The sequence below is a fragment of the Vollenhovia emeryi genome, unplaced genomic scaffold (assembly GCF_000949405.1).
Source record: "Vollenhovia emeryi isolate VEMERY1.0 unplaced genomic scaffold, V.emery_V1.0 DF939126.1, whole genome shotgun sequence".
NCBI classification, from domain to species: domain Eukaryota; kingdom Metazoa; phylum Arthropoda; class Insecta; order Hymenoptera; family Formicidae; genus Vollenhovia; species Vollenhovia emeryi.
The window spans coordinates 1-24,027 of NW_011967240.1; the positions used below are offsets into that span (position 1 = coordinate 1).

At 31.3% G+C, this 24,027-nt stretch overlaps 10 protein-coding genes across 10 annotated transcripts; all 10 read left to right on the top strand.

Annotated features, from left to right (window-relative positions):
* The first annotated feature begins 20 nt into the window (after positions 1–20).
* Positions 21–1,028, top strand: LOC105569146 (putative gustatory receptor 28b). Its single transcript, XM_012025346.1, has 3 exons — positions 21–622; positions 772–858; positions 933–1,028. The coding sequence occupies exons 1-3, from the start codon at positions 56–58 to the stop codon at positions 1,026–1,028; spliced, it is 750 nt and encodes a 249-aa protein (XP_011880736.1). The 5' UTR covers positions 21–55.
* A 1,070-nt stretch (positions 1,029–2,098) lies between these two features.
* On the top strand, positions 2,099–3,589 carry LOC105569147. The gene is made up of 4 exons (XM_012025347.1): positions 2,099–2,347; positions 2,459–2,914; positions 3,226–3,312; positions 3,397–3,589. Exons 1-4 carry the CDS (start codon positions 2,099–2,101, stop codon positions 3,487–3,489), a joined length of 885 nt encoding a protein of 294 aa, XP_011880737.1. The 3' UTR covers positions 3,490–3,589.
* A 262-nt stretch (positions 3,590–3,851) lies between these two features.
* LOC105568929 lies at positions 3,852–5,744 on the top strand. The gene is made up of 3 exons (XM_012025004.1): positions 3,852–5,068; positions 5,232–5,318; positions 5,425–5,744. The coding sequence occupies exons 1-3, from the start codon at positions 4,010–4,012 to the stop codon at positions 5,521–5,523; spliced, it is 1,245 nt and encodes a 414-aa protein (XP_011880394.1). The 5' UTR covers positions 3,852–4,009; the 3' UTR covers positions 5,524–5,744.
* A 374-nt stretch (positions 5,745–6,118) lies between these two features.
* On the top strand, positions 6,119–8,516 carry LOC105568931. Its single transcript, XM_012025005.1, has 3 exons — positions 6,119–7,574; positions 7,724–7,810; positions 7,916–8,516. Exons 1-3 carry the CDS (start codon positions 6,522–6,524, stop codon positions 8,012–8,014), a joined length of 1,239 nt encoding a protein of 412 aa, XP_011880395.1. The 5' UTR covers positions 6,119–6,521; the 3' UTR covers positions 8,015–8,516.
* A 1,170-nt stretch (positions 8,517–9,686) lies between these two features.
* On the top strand, positions 9,687–11,318 carry LOC105568932 (putative gustatory receptor 28b). The gene is made up of 3 exons (XM_012025006.1): positions 9,687–10,809; positions 10,959–11,045; positions 11,110–11,318. Exons 1-3 carry the CDS (start codon positions 9,730–9,732, stop codon positions 11,212–11,214), a joined length of 1,272 nt encoding a protein of 423 aa, XP_011880396.1. The 5' UTR covers positions 9,687–9,729; the 3' UTR covers positions 11,215–11,318.
* Positions 11,319–11,877: 559 nt separating this feature from the next.
* On the top strand, positions 11,878–13,582 carry LOC105568933. The gene is made up of 3 exons (XM_012025007.1): positions 11,878–13,093; positions 13,234–13,320; positions 13,422–13,582. The coding sequence occupies exons 1-3, from the start codon at positions 12,041–12,043 to the stop codon at positions 13,518–13,520; spliced, it is 1,239 nt and encodes a 412-aa protein (XP_011880397.1). The 5' UTR covers positions 11,878–12,040; the 3' UTR covers positions 13,521–13,582.
* Positions 13,583–13,902: 320 nt separating this feature from the next.
* Positions 13,903–15,775, top strand: LOC105568934 (putative gustatory receptor 28b). Its single transcript, XM_012025009.1, has 3 exons — positions 13,903–15,362; positions 15,518–15,604; positions 15,704–15,775. Exons 1-3 carry the CDS (start codon positions 14,301–14,303, stop codon positions 15,773–15,775), a joined length of 1,221 nt encoding a protein of 406 aa, XP_011880399.1. The 5' UTR covers positions 13,903–14,300.
* Positions 15,776–16,461: 686 nt separating this feature from the next.
* LOC105568935 (putative gustatory receptor 28a) lies at positions 16,462–18,498 on the top strand. The gene is made up of 3 exons (XM_012025010.1): positions 16,462–17,703; positions 17,862–17,948; positions 18,035–18,498. Exons 1-3 carry the CDS (start codon positions 16,663–16,665, stop codon positions 18,143–18,145), a joined length of 1,239 nt encoding a protein of 412 aa, XP_011880400.1. The 5' UTR covers positions 16,462–16,662; the 3' UTR covers positions 18,146–18,498.
* Positions 18,499–21,453: 2,955 nt separating this feature from the next.
* Positions 21,454–22,164, top strand: LOC105569148 (putative gustatory receptor 28b). Its single transcript, XM_012025348.1, has 3 exons — positions 21,454–21,774; positions 21,902–21,988; positions 22,054–22,164. Exons 1-3 carry the CDS (start codon positions 21,454–21,456, stop codon positions 22,162–22,164), a joined length of 519 nt encoding a protein of 172 aa, XP_011880738.1.
* A 1,162-nt stretch (positions 22,165–23,326) lies between these two features.
* On the top strand, positions 23,327–24,026 carry LOC105569149 (putative gustatory receptor 28b). Its single transcript, XM_012025349.1, has 3 exons — positions 23,327–23,745; positions 23,876–23,976; positions 24,023–24,026. The coding sequence occupies exons 1-3, from the start codon at positions 23,374–23,376 to the stop codon at positions 24,024–24,026; spliced, it is 477 nt and encodes a 158-aa protein (XP_011880739.1). The 5' UTR covers positions 23,327–23,373.
* Position 24,027: the final 1 nt, after the last annotated feature.

A 24,027-nucleotide genomic window follows, 5' to 3' on the forward strand; every position in this document is an offset into this window, starting at 1 on the left:
ATTTGGCATTATCCTCCACGTAATACATATATATATAAATTGCACTAAAATACAGATGCTTCAACTGGACGGTATACCTGTTCTGATAGTAGTATTCACAATATACCTCAGCTTGCTGGGATTCCAGATTACTATGTTGTACGTGAACTGCGTTTGTGTATTAAAAGCCTGTTTCAAGAGAATTAATGACAATTTGGCACATATACCAAACGTTATGAAAAACGATGTAAAGCAACCTGCTCCTAGCTTAATTTGTCTCGTGCAAAGAAATCAATTTTTGTTGATTGAACTCAAAACCTTAAAAAAGCAACATCTAATGGTTAGCGACACAGTACAAATGCTAAATATAATCTTCAGTCCGCAACTCCTGGCTACTGTAACCGCAACCTTTATTACTATCACTTTTGGATTGTATTTCCACATAGTTCGATGGCAACATGGAGTGTTCTTTAGTTTGAATAAAGAGTTGATTGATGTGTTTTTAATGAGTATGGCATCTAACATTTTTAAAATAACACTAGTTGTATGGGCCTGCGAGACTGGTAAGAATCAGGCCCAAGAAATCGTTATCACTATTCACGATCTACTTAACAGCACCAATGACGAGCAAATAAAAAACGAGGTAATAATGTAATTTTGTCTATATATTATAAATGTTCCAAAAATATACAGTACTAATATAATTTTTTAAACATTAAATTGATTCAATCGATTTAACGTTTATTAATTCTAACTTCCTGTATTTAATTATTTTGTAATCTAACATTGCAGTTGCATTTATTTTCGTTACAAACACTACATTGTAAAAATACATTTTCGACGAAAGGTCTCACTGTCGATGCAACGCTTCTTACAGTAGTAAGTAACAAATTATTTATTTCAATTAACTTATCGAAAATGAAATACCTATTACATTTTTGTTTTACTTTCAGATAGTGGGTAATATTACTACGTATCTATTAATATTGATACAATTCTTAAATGTGTCGCATTCTTGTGACGGAAAGACAACAACTAGTGTTAGATAATCTAATTGAGTAACAAGTATATAATCACATAAAAAGTGTATTTCAAAATTAACAATATTATTTTTGTCATTATTAATAAATTATTATCACGCAAAGTTTACGTACACCATGTAAAGTTATATGTACTTCATAAATAACCGATACAATTCATATAATCTAACTTTCTGATTGTTCTTACATTAAAATTACGACAAATTGAATACCAAGTTAATATAAATAAGCCAGCTAATATAAGTTATTATTGAATACCATATTATTATTTTCAATACTGTAAGAATTTGTAGAGATTATAAACTTTATTGTTAAATGTGTAGATATATAATTGTAATTTTCTATATGAAAATAGGAGAAATATCTTGTATTTACATATTTATAATTTATATTATATATATATTATCTATTAATGCATATCTTAAAGTCATTGGTTTATGCGGATATGGTAAAATTTATGCTTCCTATGTCACATATGCACATATAATTCAAGGAAACATATGTCACAATAATTATACATATTCCTTGTAATCCATTTCCAAGAGCAATAAATGTCAATCAAAGGATACCATGGTTACTTTATGACTAACAAACTTCAGTACCTTTGTCCCTACTTGTCGCAGTATGTGCTCATAGTTGTATACTTAAATTCGTCAGGTGTAGAAACGGAGTCCATATCATTTATACTTGTTACGAATAGACGAACTGGAAGATTGTATTTAGAAAAAAGAACTTCTTAAATCATATCGATATTAATCCTAAAGTGTTTTAATTAATAACATTCAGGCTATAAATCATGATATTGATTATTTTTCTTCCACGAATTTCTGTTAATCATGTTCAATTCGAAAATCCAACGATATGCCAAGAGCAAGATGCAAAAAGGATGGTTCTTATTCCACGCTACGGATTTCAAATCCTTAATGTACTCTTGCTTTACGTTTTGCCGTATTTTCGGAATGTTTCCATATAAGATTAATACCTCGATCTTCGAGTTTTCAAAACCGCACTACATAATATCGACCATTATTGTCTGTGCTTGCTGTGCTTTTGACGTGGTATTCATTTACTACGTTATCATGTCTAAATACAATTTGGGAGACACAATCAGAAATCTTGAAGCTATCTTTTACAATATGTTCTGCGGTATCATAGTGATCATCACATACATTTTGAGTGGTTCACGAATGCAGTTGCTACAGACTATATTAGAAGTTTCTTCTAAGCTATCCTTGGAATCGTATCAAAAGCTATCCAGATTAGTTCACGCGAAGGATATCTTAAGTATTATCTTCTTAATTGTGCAAACAACTCTATTTCTATATGGGGTATCTAACTATAAAATGAGTGATTGGATTGTCGCAGTGTTCGAAATATACTTCTATATGGTGGTATCTCAGATAAATATGTTCTATATAAATTGTGTTTGTGTATTAAAGGCCTGTTTCAAAAGTATTAATGACAATTTGGCGTATATGCAAATTCTCATGACAAACGATACACAACCTCGCGGTTCCAGTTCAATTTGCCATATGCCGAGAAATCAATTTTTGCTAACCGAATTGAAGATCCTGATGAAATGGCACCTGATGGTTAGCAACACTGTAAAAACGCTGAATATAATCTTCAGTTTGCAAATCCTTGCTATTATAATTATGTCCATTTGTAACGTCACTTTTCAAGTGTATTTCCGTGTAGTAAGATGGAAAGATGGAATATATATTAACTTTGATATATACTTCGTCGACGCCCTTTTAACGGCAATAGGATATTACGTTATAAATATTATATTACTTATGTGGGCCTGCGAGACTGTCAAGAATCAAGCTCAAGAGATCAGCACCACCGTTCACGACGCACTCAACAGTACCAATAATGAGCAGATTAAGAAAGAGGTAAAAATACAATTATGTTTATAAATTATTCTAAATATGTGCTTTATGTTGTTAAATCTAACTAATATATGTTACACATTTCTTGTTGTTTAAAAGGATTTTATTCCTAAACGGCCAGAAATGTATAAATGACGTTTATTAAGTGACGTGTCGTGACTTTAAACTAAAAGAAGCGCGTAAAAAGTGCTTTACCAAATTACACATCTATGTGTATAAAAATAACATATTTAGATTGTACTGGAATGTAATTGCGTTTTTCAATTTTATCTTTTCGTTCTTACATTTAGTTATTTTATGATCTGACATTGCAGTTGCAACTATTTTCTTTACAAATACTGCATCACGAAAATATATTTTCGGTAAAGAGCCTCACTGTGGACGCAAAGCTTCTCGCAGCAGTAAGTAATATATAAAAAAATAATCAATTAATGTGTTCCAATTAATAAAATACCTATTGCTTATATACTTTGCTTTATTTTTAGATGGCGGGAAACATTACTACGCACTTATTAATTTTGATACAATTTCTAAATGCGTCGCATTCTTGCGATACAAGGACAATTAATAATAATTAAAAAAGATACACAGTATTATATAATGTGCAGAAATGTGTACTGATATACAACTAACAAAGAATATTAAATTGACATTGTGTGATCGTGCAAAAGATGTCAAATATCTTATATGGAACATTTCCTTAGGGAAAGAAATAGCTACATATTATGAAAGCATTGTAAAAGCTAGTCATCGACAGGTACATACAAAGTACAATTATATATTCTTTCTTCATATACATATAAATGATAATTGATGATCGAAGAATACCATGGTTACATCACGCCTAACAAAATATCTTTTATCTTGTGTTGTCACTGTACAAGACAGCACTTTGCGACAGTTTTGAAATTAAATTCGTAGAGTGCACATTGGCGAGAATTCAGTATCGATGTACATAGAAAGCCAAAACTGACGAAAGATTATACTTAGAAAAAGAACTTTCTTGGTTATACACATGTTAATAACAAAGTGGATTAATAATTAATAATTTATTGTTTATAATTTATTCTACTGTTTTCTCATGACAAATCGTTGATCATGTTCAATTTGTCAATAAATTACCATGCAGAACCTCGACGCAAACAAAAAAAAGAAAAATGGCGATTATTTCAAGCCAAGGATTTACAATCACTGATGTATCCGTGCTTTACATTATGTCATATTTTTGGAATATTTCCGTATAAGATAAACGCTTTTAATTTGGAAATTTCAAAACCATACTACATTTTGTCGACTGTCGTTACCTGCATTTTTGGTATTTACACATTGATAATTCTGTTCAATATTTCCTTCTTTGGAAAACTCAATATGGCAAGTTTACCCGAGATCCTTGCGGATTGCACCGTCTATGTGTTTGGCGGTTTCATAGTGATTGTCACATTCATTTTGACCGGTCCGCAGCTACGATTGTTTCAGACTATATTGATGATTTCTTCAAGACTACCAGTGGAATCATATGAGAAGTTATCTAAACTGATTCATACTAAGGATATCATCGGTTTTCTAGTAGTTGTGCCTGCATTGTTCTTTCCTACAATCCAATTTGCGTTGACTCTAGATTACTTCTATCTAATATATACCGATTTAGTGGTGTTTCTGGTGGATATGTTCTATATGAATTGCGTTTGCGTATTAAAGGCGTGTTTTAAAAGAATTAATGACAATCTGACAAACATGAAAAGTGTCATAGAAAATAATGAGTCACATATCTCTAGATTGAACTATCATGACCAGAGAAATCAGTTTCTGATCATGGAGCTCAAAGCTCTGAAGAAGGAACATCTCGCAATCAGTGATACAGTACAGATGCTAAACATGACTTTCAGTTTGCATCTTCTTGCTACAGTTGTCATGGTCTTCTCCATTGTCACCATTACTTTGTATTACTACATACTGTTCTGTCTGCATCTTTTGTTTAATGATGTGCCAAGAAATGTATTGCATCACACAAGCTTTGTTATGTACATGTTATGTAGTACTATAAAAATCACATTGATAGTATGGGCCTGCGAGACGGGCAAAAATCAGGCTCAGCAAATGAGCGTGTCCATTCACGATGTGTTTAACATCACCACTAATGAGCAAATCAAATATGAGGTACTGTACTATGATGTAAAATATTAATCATTCATATTTCTTTTAAATTATATTAATGCAAAAAACACCATCTATTATACATTTAAATGATTTCTGACATATCAAATTTATCAGATATGTAATTATATTTTTACATCATAAATTTAATGTTTTCCGATTGCAGTTACAACTATTTTCTTTGCAAATACTTCATTGCAATAACACATTTGGTGCAAAAGGTCTCACTGTGGATGCAAAACTTTTCGCTGAGGTAAGTGATTGGTCATATGATACATTTGTTAATAGTATAATTATTATTTTTATTACTAAATGATTGCTGGAATATGCATTGGTTACATTCTTTATTTTTATTTTAGATAGTGGGTTGCATTGCCACATATATAATAATAATGTTTCAATTCAAGTTTTTCTCTTGCGAGAAAGAGATGGCAAACAATATTACGGAAGTAATCTAATAAGACACATAATTAAACAAACAAACGTATTAAAAATACTTGATTATTGTTGCGACGAATAGATGGACTACTAAGGTATCTTGTCGAGCTAAGCTGTTGATTCTTGCGTTGCTAAGCGTCACGCGTCTTTTTGGATGTCATGCTGCGATCAGCGTTTCAACGTGTGGATCGATCGGCAACAATCAGATACTTTTTTGAGTAGCAACGTGTTTTGACGAGTTATTATCATGCCCTTTTTTGTGGTCAAAATATGAAAAATTTATTTAATATGAAAATGTGAGTCTAGATTCAACACTTCTCACAACAGTAAATGATCAATTATTTGTTTTACTTAATAAAATATGTATTATATTTATTATTTTAATTTTAGCCAGTGTGTACTATTACCACGTATTTATTAATACTACTGCAGTACTTAAATATGTCGCATTCTTGCTATAAAAGGACAAATAATAGTAATTAAAAAAGATACACAATATTATATAATATATATAATATGTAGAAATGTGTGTGTGCTGATATAACTAACAGAGAATATTAAATTCATATAACGTAATCGAGCAAAAGATGTTGAATATCTTACATGGAACATTTCCTTAGGAAAAGAAATAGATACATATTGTGAAAGCATTGTAAAAAGCTAGTCATCGACAGGTACATACAAAGTACAATTATATATTCTTTCTTCATATACATATAAATGATAATTGAGAATCGAAGAATACCATGGTAACATCGCGCCTAACAAAATGTCTTTTATCTTGTATTGTCACTGTACAAGACAGCAATTTGTGGCAGTTTTGAAATTAAATTCGTAGCGTGTACATTGGCAAGAATTCAGTATCGGTTTGTGTACATAGAAAGACAAAAATAACGAAAGAGTACACTTAGAAAAAGAACTTTCTTGATTATACACATACTTATAACAAAGTGGATTATAATTAATCATTTATTGTTTATAATTTATTCTACTGTTTTCTCGTGACAAGTCGTCGATCATGTTCAATTTGTCAATAAATTACCACGAAGAACCCCGTCGCAAACAAAAAAAAGAAGAATGGCGATTATTTCAAGCCAAGGATTTACAATCACTGATGTGTCCGTGTTTTACTTTATGTCGTATTTTTGGAATATTTCCCTATAAGATGAACACTTCGAATTTTGAAATTTCAAAACCATACTACATTTTGTCGACTGTCGTTACCTGCATTTTTGGTATTTACACATTGATAATTCTGTTCAATATTTCCTTCTTTGGAAAACTCAATATGATAAGTTTACCCGAGATTCTTGCGAATGGCTTCGTTTTTGTGTTTGGCGGTTTCGTAGTGATTGTCACATTTATTTTGACTGGTCCGCGGCTACGATTGCTACAGACTATATTGAAGATTTCTTCAAGACTACCAGTGGAATCATATGAGAAGTTATCTAAACTGATTCATACTAAGGATATCATCGGTTTTTTACTAGTTGTGCCTGCATTGTTATTTCCTACAATGAAATATGAATTAAATACAGATTACTTATATCAAATGTATATCAATTTAGTGGTGTTTCTGATGGATATGTTCTATATGAATTGCGTTTGTGTATTAAAGGCGTGTTTTAAAGGAATCAATGACAATCTGACGAAAAGTGTCATAGTAAATAATGAGTCACATAACTCTAGATTGAACTGTCATGTCCAGAGAAATCAGTTTCTGATCATGGAGCTCAAAGCTCTGAAGAAGGAACATCTCGCAATCAGTGATACAGTACAGATGCTAAACATGATTTTCAGTTTGCAGCTTCTTGCTACAGTTCTCCTGGCCTTCTCCAGTGTCACCTTTACTTTGTATTACTACATAATAGTCTGCATATATTTTTTCCTTTCTCATGGGTCAATGGGTGTAGTGACTCACGCATGCCTTCTTACATACATGTTATATAGTATTATAAGAATGGCATTGATAACATGGGCCTGCGAGACAGGCAAAAGTCAGGCTCAGCAAATGAGCGTGTCCATTCACGATGTGTTTAACATCACCACCGATGAGCAGGTCAAATATGAGGTACTGTACTGTGATGTAAAATATTAATCATTTATATTTATTTTAAATTATATTAATACACCATGTATTAAAATGATCTTTGATATATCAAATTTATCAGATTTGTAGTTCTATTTTTACATCATAAATTTAATGTTTTACGATTGCAGTTACAATTATTTTCCTTGCAAATACTTCATAGCAATAACACATTTGGTGCAAAAGGTCTCACCGTGGATGCAAAACTTTTCGCTGAGGTAAGCGAGTGGTCATATGACTCATTTGTTAAGTTATAATTATTATTTTTATTAGTAAATGATTGCTGGAATATGCATTGATTACTTTCTTAATTTTTGTTTTAGTTAGTGGGTTGCATTGCCACATATGTAATAATAATGTTGCAATTTATGTATTTCTCTTGCGAGAAAGAGGCGGCAAACAATATTACGGAAGTAATCTAATAAAACACATAATTAAACAAATAAACGTATTAAAAATGCTTGATTATTGTTGCGACGAATAGTGGGGCTACTACGGTATCTCGAGCTAGGGCTAGACTGTTGATTCTCGCGTTGCTAAGCGTCGTGCGTCTTTTTGGATGTCATGCTGCAATCAGCGTTTCAACGTGTGAATCGATCGGTAACAATCAGATACTGTTTTGGGTAGCAACGTGTTTCGACGACACGATTCATTACGAATTAGTACTTGCAAAAGTATAGACCACGGAGATCGAGTGTCCCCGTTGCCTGAGAGAGGCCGAAACTTTTTCCTAGTCGAGCGTTACAGAGAGCAGTATAGACCATATAGAGATTTCTCACTTGTGAAAAGAACCTTATCTTCTTTCGTACCACCTAGCCATGCCTGTACTATCTGTACATATAAACCATAAACTCTAAAAACTCCAGAATTGTTGTTTCACTCCCACAATTCCCGACAATTCAATTATTATATAATGACATACTCTTCATAGCTGTAAGTAAAACATAATCATTTAATATTTTATACTTACATTTCAATACAAATGTAAAATATTAAATGATTAAGTGGCATTATGAAATTCTTATTTCATATACATGTATAATATATTAACAGTTAATTAAAAATATTAACTCTTATTTTGCTTAACATTTTGCTTAAATATAAAATGATACATGTAATAAAGTAATTGTTTACAAATATTGTGTTTAATAAATTCCGGTACATTTTAAATATTTTTATTAAAGATATAGTTGCACTTGTTATAAGCTTTTATTTATCAATGATAAAATAAAGCTTTCTTAAAAATTATTTGTTACAGCCTCAACATATTGCCATAAAGACAATTTCCATGCTTTTCATAATTATTTTATTAATGCCCTTTCTTTGTGATTAAAATGTAAAATATGAGTAATTTATTTGACATGAAAATGTGTTTCTGAATTTATTAATCTTGAGAATATGTAGATAAATATGTAGATTTATTTTAATTTTTAAATGCATAAAAAATCTTAAAAATTTTTTTGTTTCCTACGATTTTCTAATACTTTTAATAAGTTTTTCCCTATTAATTTTTGGAGAAACTTTTTTTGAATGTATTCAGTGTTAAATTATCCAAAATATTTTTCATTATTTCACTTTTTAAAGAATTGTGGCTCTTACATTATAATTTTAATTCTCTACATACCTAATATTTATTATCTATAACAAGGGTCCTATTGTTTTTAAAATGTAAAATATCTTAATACTTTGGCATCACTTATTAATTTTCCGTTACTAATGGACGTCGTAAAGTGCTTTATGTGGATATTACAAAGTGGTTCTTATAATATTTTATGTGTACACATGTATAATTTATTAAGTCACACGTTACAACAATTACATAGCATTTCTTTACGCAATTAATCACTTTATGTATTCAAGATATAAGTGCCGGTCGAAGAACGCCATGGTTACTTTACGACTAACAAATGGCTTCTTCAGCTTCTCCCTGCTTGACGCAGCATTTACTCGTAGTTTTAAACCTAAATTCACCAAGTGTAGACAGTACGTAGATACAAAATTTATAAATTTGCTGTACTTATTGTTAAAAAAAGACTCTCGTAATTACACATATATTAATGTTAAAGTGATTGGTTAATATTATAAATTGATATAGATTGTTATTTTCTAACGAATTTCTGCTAATCGTAGGTTGAAAATGCAAAGACAAGCCAAAGACAAAATGTGGAAAAGATGGGGGCTGTTCCAAGCCACGGATTTCCAATCTTTAATGTATCCCTGCTTCACCTTTTGCCGCATTCTCGGGATATTTCCGTACAAACTGAAGGCTTCAACTTTCGAAGCGTCGAAACCGTGCTACATCTTATCAATTGTGATCAGCTGTATTTATTGCGTTTTCGACGTAATATTAATTCATGGTATTATTGCTTCGAAAATGGACTTTGGAAGTGTTACAAAGAAGCTTCAAGTTACCATTTACTATGTGTCGAGCGATTTCTTAGTAATTATCACGCATGTCTTGAACAGTGCACGAATGCGCTTGTCACAGACTATGTTGGAGATTTCTGCAATATTACCACCGGATTCCTATCAAGAGCTATCCAGATTCATCCATACCAAAGATATATTGGCTATTATTTTGAGGATTATAAACATATATCTAAATTTTTATAAACTACTAACATATCAATTAAATTTCACTGAAACGCCACTTTCATTAAATATCATATTGGTGATTACAATATTTACAGTATACGCTGCTCTACTGGAATTACAAATAAATATGCTGTATATAAATTATATTTGTGTATTAAAGGCCTGTTTCAAAAGAATTAATGACAATCTGGCGCACATACAAAAACTTATGATAAACGACATGAAACAATGCAATCTCGGATTAATCTCTCGTGTGCACAGAAATCAAGTTCTGCTAGTAGAATTACAGACTTTGAGGAAGCAGCATCTGATGATCAGCAATACGGTGCAAATGTTGAATATAGTCTTCAGTCTGCCATTGCTTGCCAGTATAATCTTATGCTTTTGTGTTACCATCTTTGACTTATATTTCAATGCGGTGCACTGGAATATGCAAGATGGAATATTTATTAGTTTAGACAGGTACCTTCTTGATAGGCTTTTAACGGCCATGATGTATAACTGTGTAAAAATAGTATTACTTGCGTGGGCCTGTGAGACAACTAAAAATCAGGCCGAAGGGATTGTTACCACCATTCACGATTTACTTAACAGTACTGATAATAAACAAATAAAAAAGGAGGTAAGGATGTGATTTTATCTATTACATATATATTTTTTCTGATAATGTACCATTCTCTACCGCGGTTTCTCAAAACGTTAAATCTGAAGTCGTAGAATTGATCTGTATTATTTCTTTGGGTTTAATTATTTTATGGTCTAATATTCTAGTTGCAGTTGTTTTCTTTACAAACGTTACATTGCAAAAATATATTTTCGCCGAAAGGTTTTACTGTAGATTCAACGCTTCTTGCAACAGTAAGTAATCAATTATTTGTTTTACTTAATAAAATATGCATTACATTTGTTATTTTAATTTTAGACAGTGGGTACTATTGCCATGTATTTATTAATACTACTACAATTCTTAAATATGTCGCATTCTTGCGACGAAAAGGCAGCAATCAGTGTTACACAACCTAATTGAAAAAGATATGATACATCATAAAAAGAAATTGTTTTAATACTACAAATACTCTTTTTTGCCCTTGTTAATAAAATATAATCGAAACATTTTATATACACACACACATATACTTTTGTACACATCTAAATGTACAATAAAACCTTCTATATGCATATACATATATATTAATATAATTACGTATAAGTATATACATTTTTAATATTCGTTTAAGTTTAATTAATACATTTGAAATGTAATAAAAATGTTCTTAAAGAATGTCTCTTTGTTTTTATTAAATATACAAGAGATTGTTTTTTTACTTGTCCTTGTATTAAAATTAAAACCAATTAAAATAGCAGAACGGTGTAATATAATAAAGATCACATATATCTCATATGCACAATGTAAATATGCATTTTGGAAATAGTCATTAGGAAATAAGTAATTATGAATGTGTTTGAAAGCTAGCGATGGGATATTGTCATTTCCATACACATAATTGAATTGGTTCATTGTCATTAGAAGTACACATTTGTTTTTCATACAGTAATGACAAATGAAGAACGCCATGGTTACGCCATGCCAAACAAACTATCTTTTTAATCTTGCGTCAAAACAGCAATTATTCGCAGTATCAAATTGAAAGTTAGCGAGTGTACAACAACGACAAAAAGTTTGTGCCGGTTTACGTGCATGGAAAGATAAAAATAACGAACGTTGCATTTAAAAAAAACCAAGTTAATTCAATAATATTCATATTAATACCAAAGAGTATTAATAACGTAATCAACAATTATAGGTTGTTGTGATATGATTTTTCATAATCACCCACGGCGTATCGCTGATCATGTTTAATTTGTCATCGAACTTTCAAGGAAAATCAAAAGACGGACAAAAAGAACAACAATGGCGATTATTCCACGCCAAGGATTTTCAATCCCTGATGTATCCTTGCTTCACGTTCTGCCATATTCTGGGTATATTTCCATATAAGATTGATGCTTCAACATTCAAGGCTTCAAAACCACACTATATTTTGTTGACTGTCATTACTTGTGTTTGTGTTATTTACACATTGATTACATTGTTTGGTTATTCCTTACGTGGAGAAATCAGTATGATACAAGTACCTTGGATTCTTGTGAATAGCTGCAACTTTGTGTTTGGTACTTTTATAATAATCGTTATGTTCATTTTAAGCGGTCCGCGAATGCGCTTGCTCCAGACTATATCGACACTATCTTCAAGACTATCCTCAGAAACCTATCAAAAGCTATCTATGCTGATCCATGCTAAGGATATCTTTGGTTTTCTTTATCTAGTTGGACATGCATTCTTATGCGTCTATATATTGGACCTGAATTTAGGGTTTCAATTATATCTCTATTTAGTGGTATTTCAAATGGATATGCTGTATATGAATTGCATTTGTGTATTAAAGATTTGTTTTAAAAGAATCAACGATAACTTGGTGCACATGCAAGAACTTGTGACGAATAATGATCCATATGACTCTAGACTAATCCACCAGCCAAGAAATCTATTTCTAATAATGGAACTCAGGGCTATGAAAAAGGAACATTTAATGATCAGCGAGACAGTAAAAATGCTGAATATGATCTTTAGTTTGCACCTTCTTGCTACATTAATCATAGTCTTCTTCGATATCACAGTCTATCTATTTTACTACGAGTACATATTTCATTGGCCGCATAATAAAATGAATACACTGGAGAAAATATTAAATGGTATATATATTTTCTATTGTGTCGTGTACAATAGTACAAGAACAATATTAATAGTGTGGGCCTGTGAAACGGGCAAAGATCAAGCTTTGCAAATCAGCACATCCATTCACGATGTGTTTAACAACTGTACTGATAAGCAAATAAAAAATGAGGTAATACCATAAAATCCTACCGTAATATTTCTTTTCAATTGTATTAATTGTGTCTCGTACATTAATATAATTTTCAATTTAATTTACGAGATGCATGATTATTTTTTAATCTTATATATTTAATGATTTCGCAATTACAGTTACAAATATTTTCCTTGCAAACGCTTCATTGCGAAAATATATTTTCTACGAAAGGTCTTACTGTGAATGCAAAGCTTCTCACTAAGGTGAGTGATTGACCATATACACTGATTATTTACCAATAATCACAACTTTAATAATAATTAATAGTAAATATAAATTGTGTTTATTTTTATTTGGTTTTTAGATAGTGGGTAGTATCGCCACGTACATATTAATATTGTTTCAATTTATGCGCATGTCATATTCTTGCGAGAGGATGACAAACAATATTACGAAAATCTAATTGGAAGATATATAGATAAACAAGATGTTGATATCCAATTATAAATAAATGTTTAACATTTTATTTGTTTAAATATACGGTATAATAAATTTACTTCTAAAAAAATGGTTCTATACACATTGACTACATTCATTAATTAAGTACATAGTTTAATATAATTTTCCATTTATTGTTTTTTCTCATTAAAATAAAAATAAATTAAATATTAAGTAAAAATTAAATATGATTTCTGTACATATTGATGTACAGCGATAAATGTAATTAAAATGTTAAATTCTGATTCAAAAGGTATAGGTACTGTATATTGTTTTATTTTATTAAATACCGCGTAATTAATTTATTTTTATTTTCTTTAACCGTATTTACAAAATCTCATGTACATAATATCGTTTGTAATAATTTAAAATGCAATCATAGTTAAAGTGGATTCCATGACTAAACGACTACACAATTAATTATTTCCTTATCTAATTCACCCCAAGAGTGATATATATCGATCGAAGAACGTCATGGTTACCTCACAAGTAACAAATAACTCTTTCAGCTTTGTCTTTATGGTTGACACAGTATTTCCTCGTAGTTTCGAACTTAAACTCTTGGAGTGTAAGACAACGACTTTCTGTCAATTTATACTTGTTATGAAGAAACAGATTTGATTACACTTAAAAGCAACAATTACACCTGCATTAATATAGTGTATAATGTGTAGTAATACAGTGATTAATAATGTTTAGGTTATAGCTTACAACACTGTGATTCTATGATGAATTTTTGCTAGCCATGTTTAGTTCAAAAATCCAAAGGCATGCCAACGACAAAATGTGGAAAAGATGGTGGCTGTTCCACGCCACGGACTTCCAATCTTTAATGTATCCCTGTTTCACAATTTGCCGCTTCCTTGGAATATTTCCATACAATATCAACGCTTCAACTTTTGAGGCTTCAAAACTACATTACGTTCTGTCGGCCGTAATTATCTGTGTCTGCTGTGCTTTATATCTGACAATTATTCATGGAATTGCCATTTCTAAAATAATCAACTTTGGAGATGTAACCAGAAATTTTGGAGCCTTAAGTTTCTATACGTTTAGTGGTGTTATTGTAATTATCACGCATATTTTGAGCAGTCCACGAATGCATTTGCTACAGACTATTTTAGAAATTTCTTCAAAACTACCTAAAGAATCCTATCAAAAGTTATCCAGATTGATTCATGTCAAGGATGTGTTTGGTACCATCTTGATAGTTGTGCAACTGTGCATATATTTTTCTAAAACAGAGATGTTTGAATTGACTTGTTCAAAAGTCTTGATCCTACTATTCACAATGTACTTGGAAATGCTGATATTTCAAATGAATATGTTGTACATAAATTGTGTTTGGGTATTAAAGACTTGTTTCAAGAGAATCAATGACAATCTGATACATGTGCAAAGACTCGTGGTAAACAATATGAAGCTAAGTGTCCACAGGTCAATTCAGCAGAAAAATCAATTTCTGCTAATAGAACTTAAGACCCTGAAGAAACAGCATTTGACAGTTAGTAAAACAGTGCACATGCTGAACATAATCTTTAGCCTGCAACTTCTGGTTACAACAGTTATGTCTTTTTCGGAAATCACTTTTGAACTATACTCCTACGTTGTACGCTGGAAAGATGGGGTATTCATTAGCTTAGATTGGCAGTTTCTTGACGTACTTTTAGCGTCCATGACATATTACATTATGAAAATAGTGCTACTTGTGTGGGTTTGCGAAACCGCCAAAAATCAAGCTAAAGAAATTAGCACCACCATTCACGGTGTACTTAATAGCACCAGAGATGAGCAAATCAAAGTCGAGGTATTAAAATTGTAGTATTATCTGACTTTTTCTGTAAATATGTATACTGCATGGTAATGCAATTTTTCAAAATATTTAGTGTCCTCATATAATTACAATTACCAATCCTATTTTCCATTCTTGTAATTTAATTATTTCGCGGTTTGATATTGCAGTTGCAATTGTTTTCTTTACAAACACTACATTGCAAGAACACATTTTTGACGAAAGGTCTCACTGTGGACGCAACACTTCTCACGGCAGTAAGAAATCAATTATTTAATTAATAAAATGAATTTAATAAAAATCAATTGTTTTAATTAATAAAATGCATTTTGTTTATGTTTTACTATTATTTTCAGATGGCTGGTAGCGTAACAACATATATGTTGATTATGATACAATTTTTAATCACATCACATTCTTGTGATTGAAAATCTGCAATCTAAATTATGTAAGTAATTCAATTATATAAAATAATATACAGAATAAAAAGATTTTTACATATTTATTTAAAGATGAAGTTTTTATAATTAAATATATAAAATTGCTTGTATACATACAATATTTTAAGCTTGAATAAATATATTTTAACAATCACGTGAAATATTTGATCATGTGAATTGTGCAATTTGTTATAATCTATAATAAAATTTGACGAAAAATAAGTCTTAATGACAATTTTATGTGTATATTTATATACGCAATTTATATAAAAATGTATTGATATCAAAAATTAACATTAAATTAACTTATCAAGTGCATAAACGCAAATATATTACTTCTCAAAATTTTAGTATGTAATACTGTCCTGCATACGCAAAGGAAAATAAAGAAATTAAATTCAGAAACGAAGAGTCATTATTTATGGACTTTTCTTAGAGTTGTTGATTCATGATCAGTACAGACTACTCTCTATTTATGTGTACACACATAATTTGTTGAGTCATATGTTATAACAATTTAACATCATCCCTTTATGTAATCTATCATAAGACTAAGAAGTGCCGATCGAAGAAAACCATGGTTACTTTACGACTAACACATGCCTTCTTCAGTTTTACTTAGTTGCTTGATACAGTATTTGCTTGTAGTTTTAAAATTAAACTCATCGAGTGTAGATAGGGCGAGTTTATATCAGTTTGAATACTTGTTATCAAAAGATGGACTTGAAAATTATATTTAGAAAGAAAACTTGTAATCACATCTATATGCTAGAGAGCTAGAGAGTGCTAAGATTATGATATAGATTGTTATTCTTCTATGAATTTCTATTAATCACGTTCAGTTAAAAAGAATCCAAGGATATTCTGAGAGTACAATGTGGAAAGGATGGAGGCTCTTCCACGCCACGGACTTTCAATCTTTAATGTATCCCTGTTTCACCTTTGGTCGCATTCTCGGATTATTTCCGTACAAGATCAATGCTTCAACTATCGAAGTTTCAAAACAGTGCTACATCTTGTCGACAGTGATTATCTGCATTTGCTGCATTTTTGACTTGTTACTTATTCACGATTTTATTACCAAAATCAACTTAAAAAGTGTGATTAGAACTCTTGAGGGTGTCAGTTACTATACGTTCACCGGTTTCATAGTGATAGTCACACACATCTTGAACGGTCCGCGAATGCGCTTGTTACAGACTATATTGGACATTTCTTCGAAACTACCTCCGGAATCATATCAAAAGTTATCCAGATTAATCCACATCAAGGATATTTTTGGTATAATTTTAATAGTTGTGCAATTATGTGCTTATTTCCTTAAAGCAGACATGGATGAAATAAACTATGCAACTGCCATGCCTATGATGTTCTCAACCGGTTTCTTCTTCACCGTGTATTTGACTTTGCAAGAGTTTCACATAAATATGTTGTATGTAAATTCTGTATGCGTACTAAAGGCCTGTTTCAAGAGAATTAATGAGAATGTGGCATATATGCAAGAGCTCATAGTTAATGACACAAAGCCAAGTGTCTCTAAATGGACTTGTTACTTTCCGAGAAATCAATTTTTATTAATAAACCTCAAGAGCCTGAAGAAGCAACATCTGATGGTTAGCGATGCAGTAAAAATGCTGAACATAATCTTCAGTCTGCAACTTCTTGCTACTATAATCATGTGTTTTTGTAATATCACTTTTGAATTGTATTTCTATGCAGTGCGTTGGCAAAACGGACTATTCATTAGATTGAGTTGGGATTTTCTTGATATGTTTTTTATAACACTAATGTTTCACATCACAAAAATAATACTACTTGTATGGGTCTGTGAGACTGGAAAGAATCAAGCTAAAGAAATCGGCACTACCATTCACGATGTACTTAATAAGACCAGTGATGGCCAGCTCAAAGACGAGGTAATATAGATACAATTTTATATATAATATTTCTTTCTAAAAATATATTGTACGCTACCGCATATTTGAGAACATAAAATCTAAGTGTACATAATTACATTTTTCAACTATATGTTTTTTTCTGATTTTAAATTATATTTTGCTATCTGATGTTACAGTTACAGCTGTTTTCTTTACAAATATTGCATCGGGATAATACATTTTCGGCGAAAGGTCTCACTGTAGATGCCACGCTCCTCGCAACAGTAAGTATTCAATTTCTTTTAGTTAATAAAATTTTGCCGTAATTAATAAAATGCATCTTGTTTATAATTCTCTATTTTATTTTTAGATGGTTGGCAATATCACGACGTATATGTTAATTTTAATACAATTTTTGGTCATGTTACACTCCTGCGATAAAAAACCTGGAACCAATATTATAAATAATTCTGTTATATAAAAGCAGATACCTAATCGAACAAAAGATGATGACTGTTTTATAGTTATGTAGAATTGTTCATATACACACTATATATCTACACACATATAGAAATAAAACTTTGAACTGCACGTAACAATTCTTTAGAATTACTGTTTCCTTACAAGCAAATATTACATAGTTTATGGTATAATATCTTATTTATTTTTTTATGTACATACATTCATACAAATTTATTGGGTCTTATATTACAACAATTTTACATAACTTTTTAATTATTGTAATTTATCCCAAGAGAGAAGATGATGTAAAAGTCGATCGAAAAATGCCATGGTTACTTGACAACTAACAAACGGCTTCTTCAACTTTATCTCTCTGTATCTGCTGCAGTTATAAACTGAAATTCTTCGAGTGAATATAAAACCTAAGAGTCTATGTCATAGTTAATAATACACTATTTAGAAAATTGACAACTTTATAAATTACGTTTAAAAAAGCAGCAAACACGTATATATTAATCCAACAGTGTATTGTGTATTAATACAGTGCATGATTAATAACATTTAAGCGGCAAATTATATACTGTTACTCTCCCAGAAATTTCTGCCAGTTATGTTCGGATCAAAAATTCAAAGACATGTCAAAGATGAAACGCGAAAAAGCTGGCGGCTGTTCTACACCAAGGATTTTCAATCATTGATGTATCCCTGCTTCACTTTGTGTCGTATTCTTGGAATGTTTCCATACAAAAGCAATGCATCGACTTTCGAGATTTCAAAACCGTACTATATCCTGTCTACAATAATTATCTGCGCTTACTGTGTTTCTTACTTGCTATTCATTCATGGCATTATTATTTCTGGAACAATTACCTATGAAAGCATAACCAAAAATCTTGAGGTTGTTGGTTACTATACGTTGAATTGTTTGGTAGTGATTACCACGCATATCTTATGCGTTCCACGAATGCGTTTGTTACAGACCATTTTGGAAATCTCTTCAAAGCTACCCTCGAAATCATATAAGAAATTATCCAGATTTATCCATGTAAAGGACATCTTGTGTCCCATTATGCTAGTTGTGCATATATATACATTTTTTTCTAAAGTGCAAATACTTGAACTGAATTATTTCAGTGGCCTCAGCATGATATTTGGGACGTATGGGGCGCTTCTAGTGCTTCAGATGAATATGTTATATATAAATTGTGTTTGTATATTAAAGGCTTACTTCGAAAAAATTAACGATGATCTAATGCACATGCGACAACCCATAAACGATATAAAGCCATCTATTCCCAGCATTTATCATATGCACAGTAATCAATTTATTCTGATGGAACTTAAACTTTTGAAGAAACAACATCTGATGACTGCTAAAACAGTGCAAATATTGAACATAATTTTCAGTCTGCAACTTCTCGCAACCATAATCGACTCTTTTTCTGAAATTACCTTTGAATTGTACTTTTCTGTAGTGCGCTGGCAAGGCAAGTTACTTGTTAGCCTTGATTGGGATCATCTTGATGCGTTTATAATATGTATGACGCATTATGTTTCAAAAATAATACTACTGGTGTGGGCTTGCGAGACAGGCAAAAATCAGAGCCAAAAGATTAACATGTCAATTTATGATGTACTTAATAGTACGAAAGATGAGCAAATCAAAGCCGAGGTAATCATTCTGAAAATGTAGTGCTTACGTTACTTTTTGAAAGATTTATGTCATTGGATTATAAGTGTGTTTGCTAACACTAGTTTTATATTCTTGCATTTTACCTATTTCCAATCTGGTGTTGCAGTTACAGCTATTTTCTTTGCAAATATTACATTGCGAAAATACATTTTCCGCAAAAGGTCTCACTATAGACGCAACGCTTCTCACAGCAGTGAGTAATTATTATTTCGTTTTATTAATAAAACGGTATATTATTTGCACTCTTTTATTATTTTTAGATGGTTGGTAGCATAACAACATACATGTTAATCTTGATACAATTTTTTGTCACAACACATTCATGCAACGAAAAATATGGAATCAATACTACAAGTAATGGAGTTACATAAAAGAAGATACATACTTAAAGAAGAGAAAGGTTTTTTATCATTATAGAGGATTGCTCGTGTACACATATTTATACATATATAAAAATAAACTTTTCATTTATATTTAAGAAACGTTTCGTGTTAGGACTTATACGAATATTACACAACCTGTTGTACATCATCCTACTTTATGAATAGCCACAATACTTTCTTGAGTCGTATGTAATAACAATTTTACGTCTTTTACCTAATCCATTTTAAATGAAAAACATCGATCGAAAAGCTCCATGGTTACTTCACGACTAACAAACCGTTTTTTAAGCTTAGTCTCTATGTATGTCATGCAGTTATAAGTCGAAATTCAACGAGTGAATATAAACGACAAGTTCACGTCATACTATTAACATCCTATTTGCAAAGTGACAAATTTATATATCACATTTGCACACGAGAAACAATTGCAATTACTATTATGGTGTATTGAACAACAGTTAGGCTGCAGATTATACAGTGCTGCTCTCCTATAAATTTTTCCTAATTATGTTCAAATCAAACATTCACAAACATGTCGGAGATAAAATGCAAAGAAGATGGCTGCTATTCCACGCCACGGATTTTCAATCATTAATGTATCCTTGCTTCACTTTTGGACGCATTCTCGGAATATTTTCGTACAAGATCAATGCTTCGACTTTTGAGGTTTCAAAACCACGCCATATTCTGTCAACTGTGATTATCTGCGTGTACTGTGTTTTCTACTTGTTACTCATTTATCTTATTATTGTTTATGGAACAATTAACTATGAAAATATACTCAGAAATCTCGAGGCTGCTGGTCACTTTACGTTGACTGGTTTAATGGTAATTACCACGCACGTCTCGAGCGTTCCACGAATGCGTTTGCTACAGACCATTTTGGAAATCTCTTCGAAGCTACCCTCGAAGTCATATCAGAAATTATCCAGATTTATCCATTTCAAAGATATCTTGTGTACTATCCTGTTAATTATACAATTGTATATGTATTATTCTAAAATGCCGTTTGAAGTAAATTGGTTTACTGTCCTAATGATGGTATTCGATACGTATATGGTATTGGCAATGCTTCAGATAAACATGTTATATATAAATTGTGTTTGTATATTAACAGCCTGTTTCAAGGAAATCAACAACAATCTAATGCATATGCAAAATAGACTCATAAACAATATAAAGCCACCTATTTCCAGCTTAATGTGCCATATGCAGAGAGATCAATTTTTTCTGATAAAACTTAAAAACGTCATGCAGCAACATCTAATGATTACCAGAACAGTGCAAATGTTGAATACAATCTTCAGTCTGCAACTTCTTGCTATTATCATTGCGTCCTTCTCTGAATTCACTTTCGAATTGTACTTCTTTATAGTGCATTGGCAAAAACAGTTACAATTTAGTATTGATCAGAATCTTCTTGATGCGTTTGTAACAAATATAGCAAATTATATTGTAAAAATACCGCTACTTGTGTGGGTTTGTGAGACTGGCAAAAATCAAGCTCAAAAGATTAATACTACTATTTACGACGTACTTAATAGTACGAAAGATGAGCAAATCAAAGCCGAGGTAATCATTTTGAAAATGCAATGTTTATGTTATTTTTGGAAATATATATATTATTAGTTTAAAATTATGTTTGCTAACACTAGTTTTACATTCTTATATTTTATCTCCTTTCAATTTGGTGTTCCAGTTACAGCTATTTTCTTTGCAAACATTGCATTGCCAAAATACATTTTCCGCAAAAGGTCTCACTGTAGATGCAAAGTTTCTCACAGCAGTGAGTAATTATTATTAGGTTTTATTACTAAAACATATATTGTTTGCATTTTCTATTATTTTTAGATGGTTGGTAGCTTAACAACATATATGTTAATCTTGATACAATTTTTGATCACGACACATTCTTGCAAGGAAAAATCTGGAATCAATACTACAAGTAATACAGTTACCTAAAAGAAGATACGTACTTAAAGAAGAGAAACGTTTTATCTTAGAGAATTGCTCATGTACTATTTATACATATATAGAAATAAAACTTTCAATTATATTTAAGAAATTTTTAGAGTTATGACTTATGCGAATATTACACAACCTGTTGTACAATATCCTACTTTATGTATGCCCACAAAAAATTCTTGAGTTATATGTAATAACAATTTTATGTCTTTTGTCTAATCCATCTTAAATGAAAAATGTCGATAGAAAAACTCCATGGTTACTTCACGACTAACAAACCGCTCTTTAAGCTTTGTCTCTATGTATCTGGTGCAGTTATAAGTCGAAATTCAACGAGTGAATTTAAAGAGAAAGTTCACGTCGTAATATTAATATACTATTTGCAAAGGAACAAATTTATAAATCACGTTTACAAACGAGAAACAATTGCATGTATATTACTATCACAGTGTATTAATTAAAAGTTAGACTGCATATACAGTGCAACTCTCTTATAAATTTTTATTAATTATGTTCAAATCAAACGTTCGCAAGCATATCGGAGATAAAATGCGAAAACGATGGCTGCTATTTCGCGCCACGGATTTTCGATCATTAATGTATCCTTGCTTCACTTTTTGTCGCATTCTCGGAATATTTCATTACAAGATCAATGCTTCAACTTTTGTGGTTTCAAAACCGCGCTATATTCTGTCAACTGTGATTATCTGCGTGTACTGTGCTTTCTACTTGCCACTCATTCATAGTATTATTATTTCTGGAACAATTACCTATGGAGATGTACCCAGAAATCTCGAGGCTGTTAGTTACTTTACGTTGACTGGTTTAGTACTGATCACCACGCATATCTCGAGCGTTCCACGAATGCGATTGCTACAGACCATTTCGGAAATCTCTTCAAAGCTACCCTCAAAGTCATATCAGAAATTATCCAGATTTATCCACTTAAAAGATATCTTGTGTACTATCCTGTTAGTTGTGCAAGTAGCTATATATTTTTTTAAGGTGCAAACGTTTGAGGTGAATTCGTTCACTGCCGTAACTATGGCATTCGACGCGTATTTGGGGCTTGTGTTGCTTCAGATGAATATGTTATACATAAATTGTGTTTGTGTATTAAAGATCGGTTTCAAAGAAATCAACAACAATCTTATGCATATGCAACGTAGACTCCTAAACAATATAAAGCCATCTATTTCTAGCTTAATGTGCCATATGCAGAGAGATCAAATTTTTCTGACAGAACTTAAAAATTTGATGAAACGACATCTGGTGATTAGCAGAACAGTGCAAATGTTGAACATAGTCTTCAGTCCGCAACTTCTTGCTACTATAATTTGGTTCTTCTCTGAACTGACTTTTGAATTGTACTTCTATATAGTGCATTGGCAAAAAGAGTTGCATTTTAGTGTTGATGGGCATTTTCTTGATATGTTTGTAACAAATGTAGCAAATTATTCTGTAAAACTACCCCTACTTGTGTGGGCTTGCGAGACTGGCAAAAATCAAGCTCAAAAGATTAGCACTACTATTTACGACGTACTTAATAGCACATCAGATAAGCAAATCAAAGCAGAGGTAAACGTTTTGAAAATGTAGTATTTGTTAACGCTATTTTTTTAAACATTTAAACACTATTGAAAATGCACTTGCCAAAATGCTATGTAGTCACTTCTGTATTTATTATTGTTTTGATCTGTTGTTCCAGTTACATACGTTTTCGTTGCAAATACTGCATTGCAAAAATATATTTTCGGCGAAAGGTCTTACTGTAGACGCAACGCTTCTCACAGCAGTGAGTAATCAATTGTTTGTTCTAGGTGATAAATCATATTATTTTATACATTATTTTCAGATAGT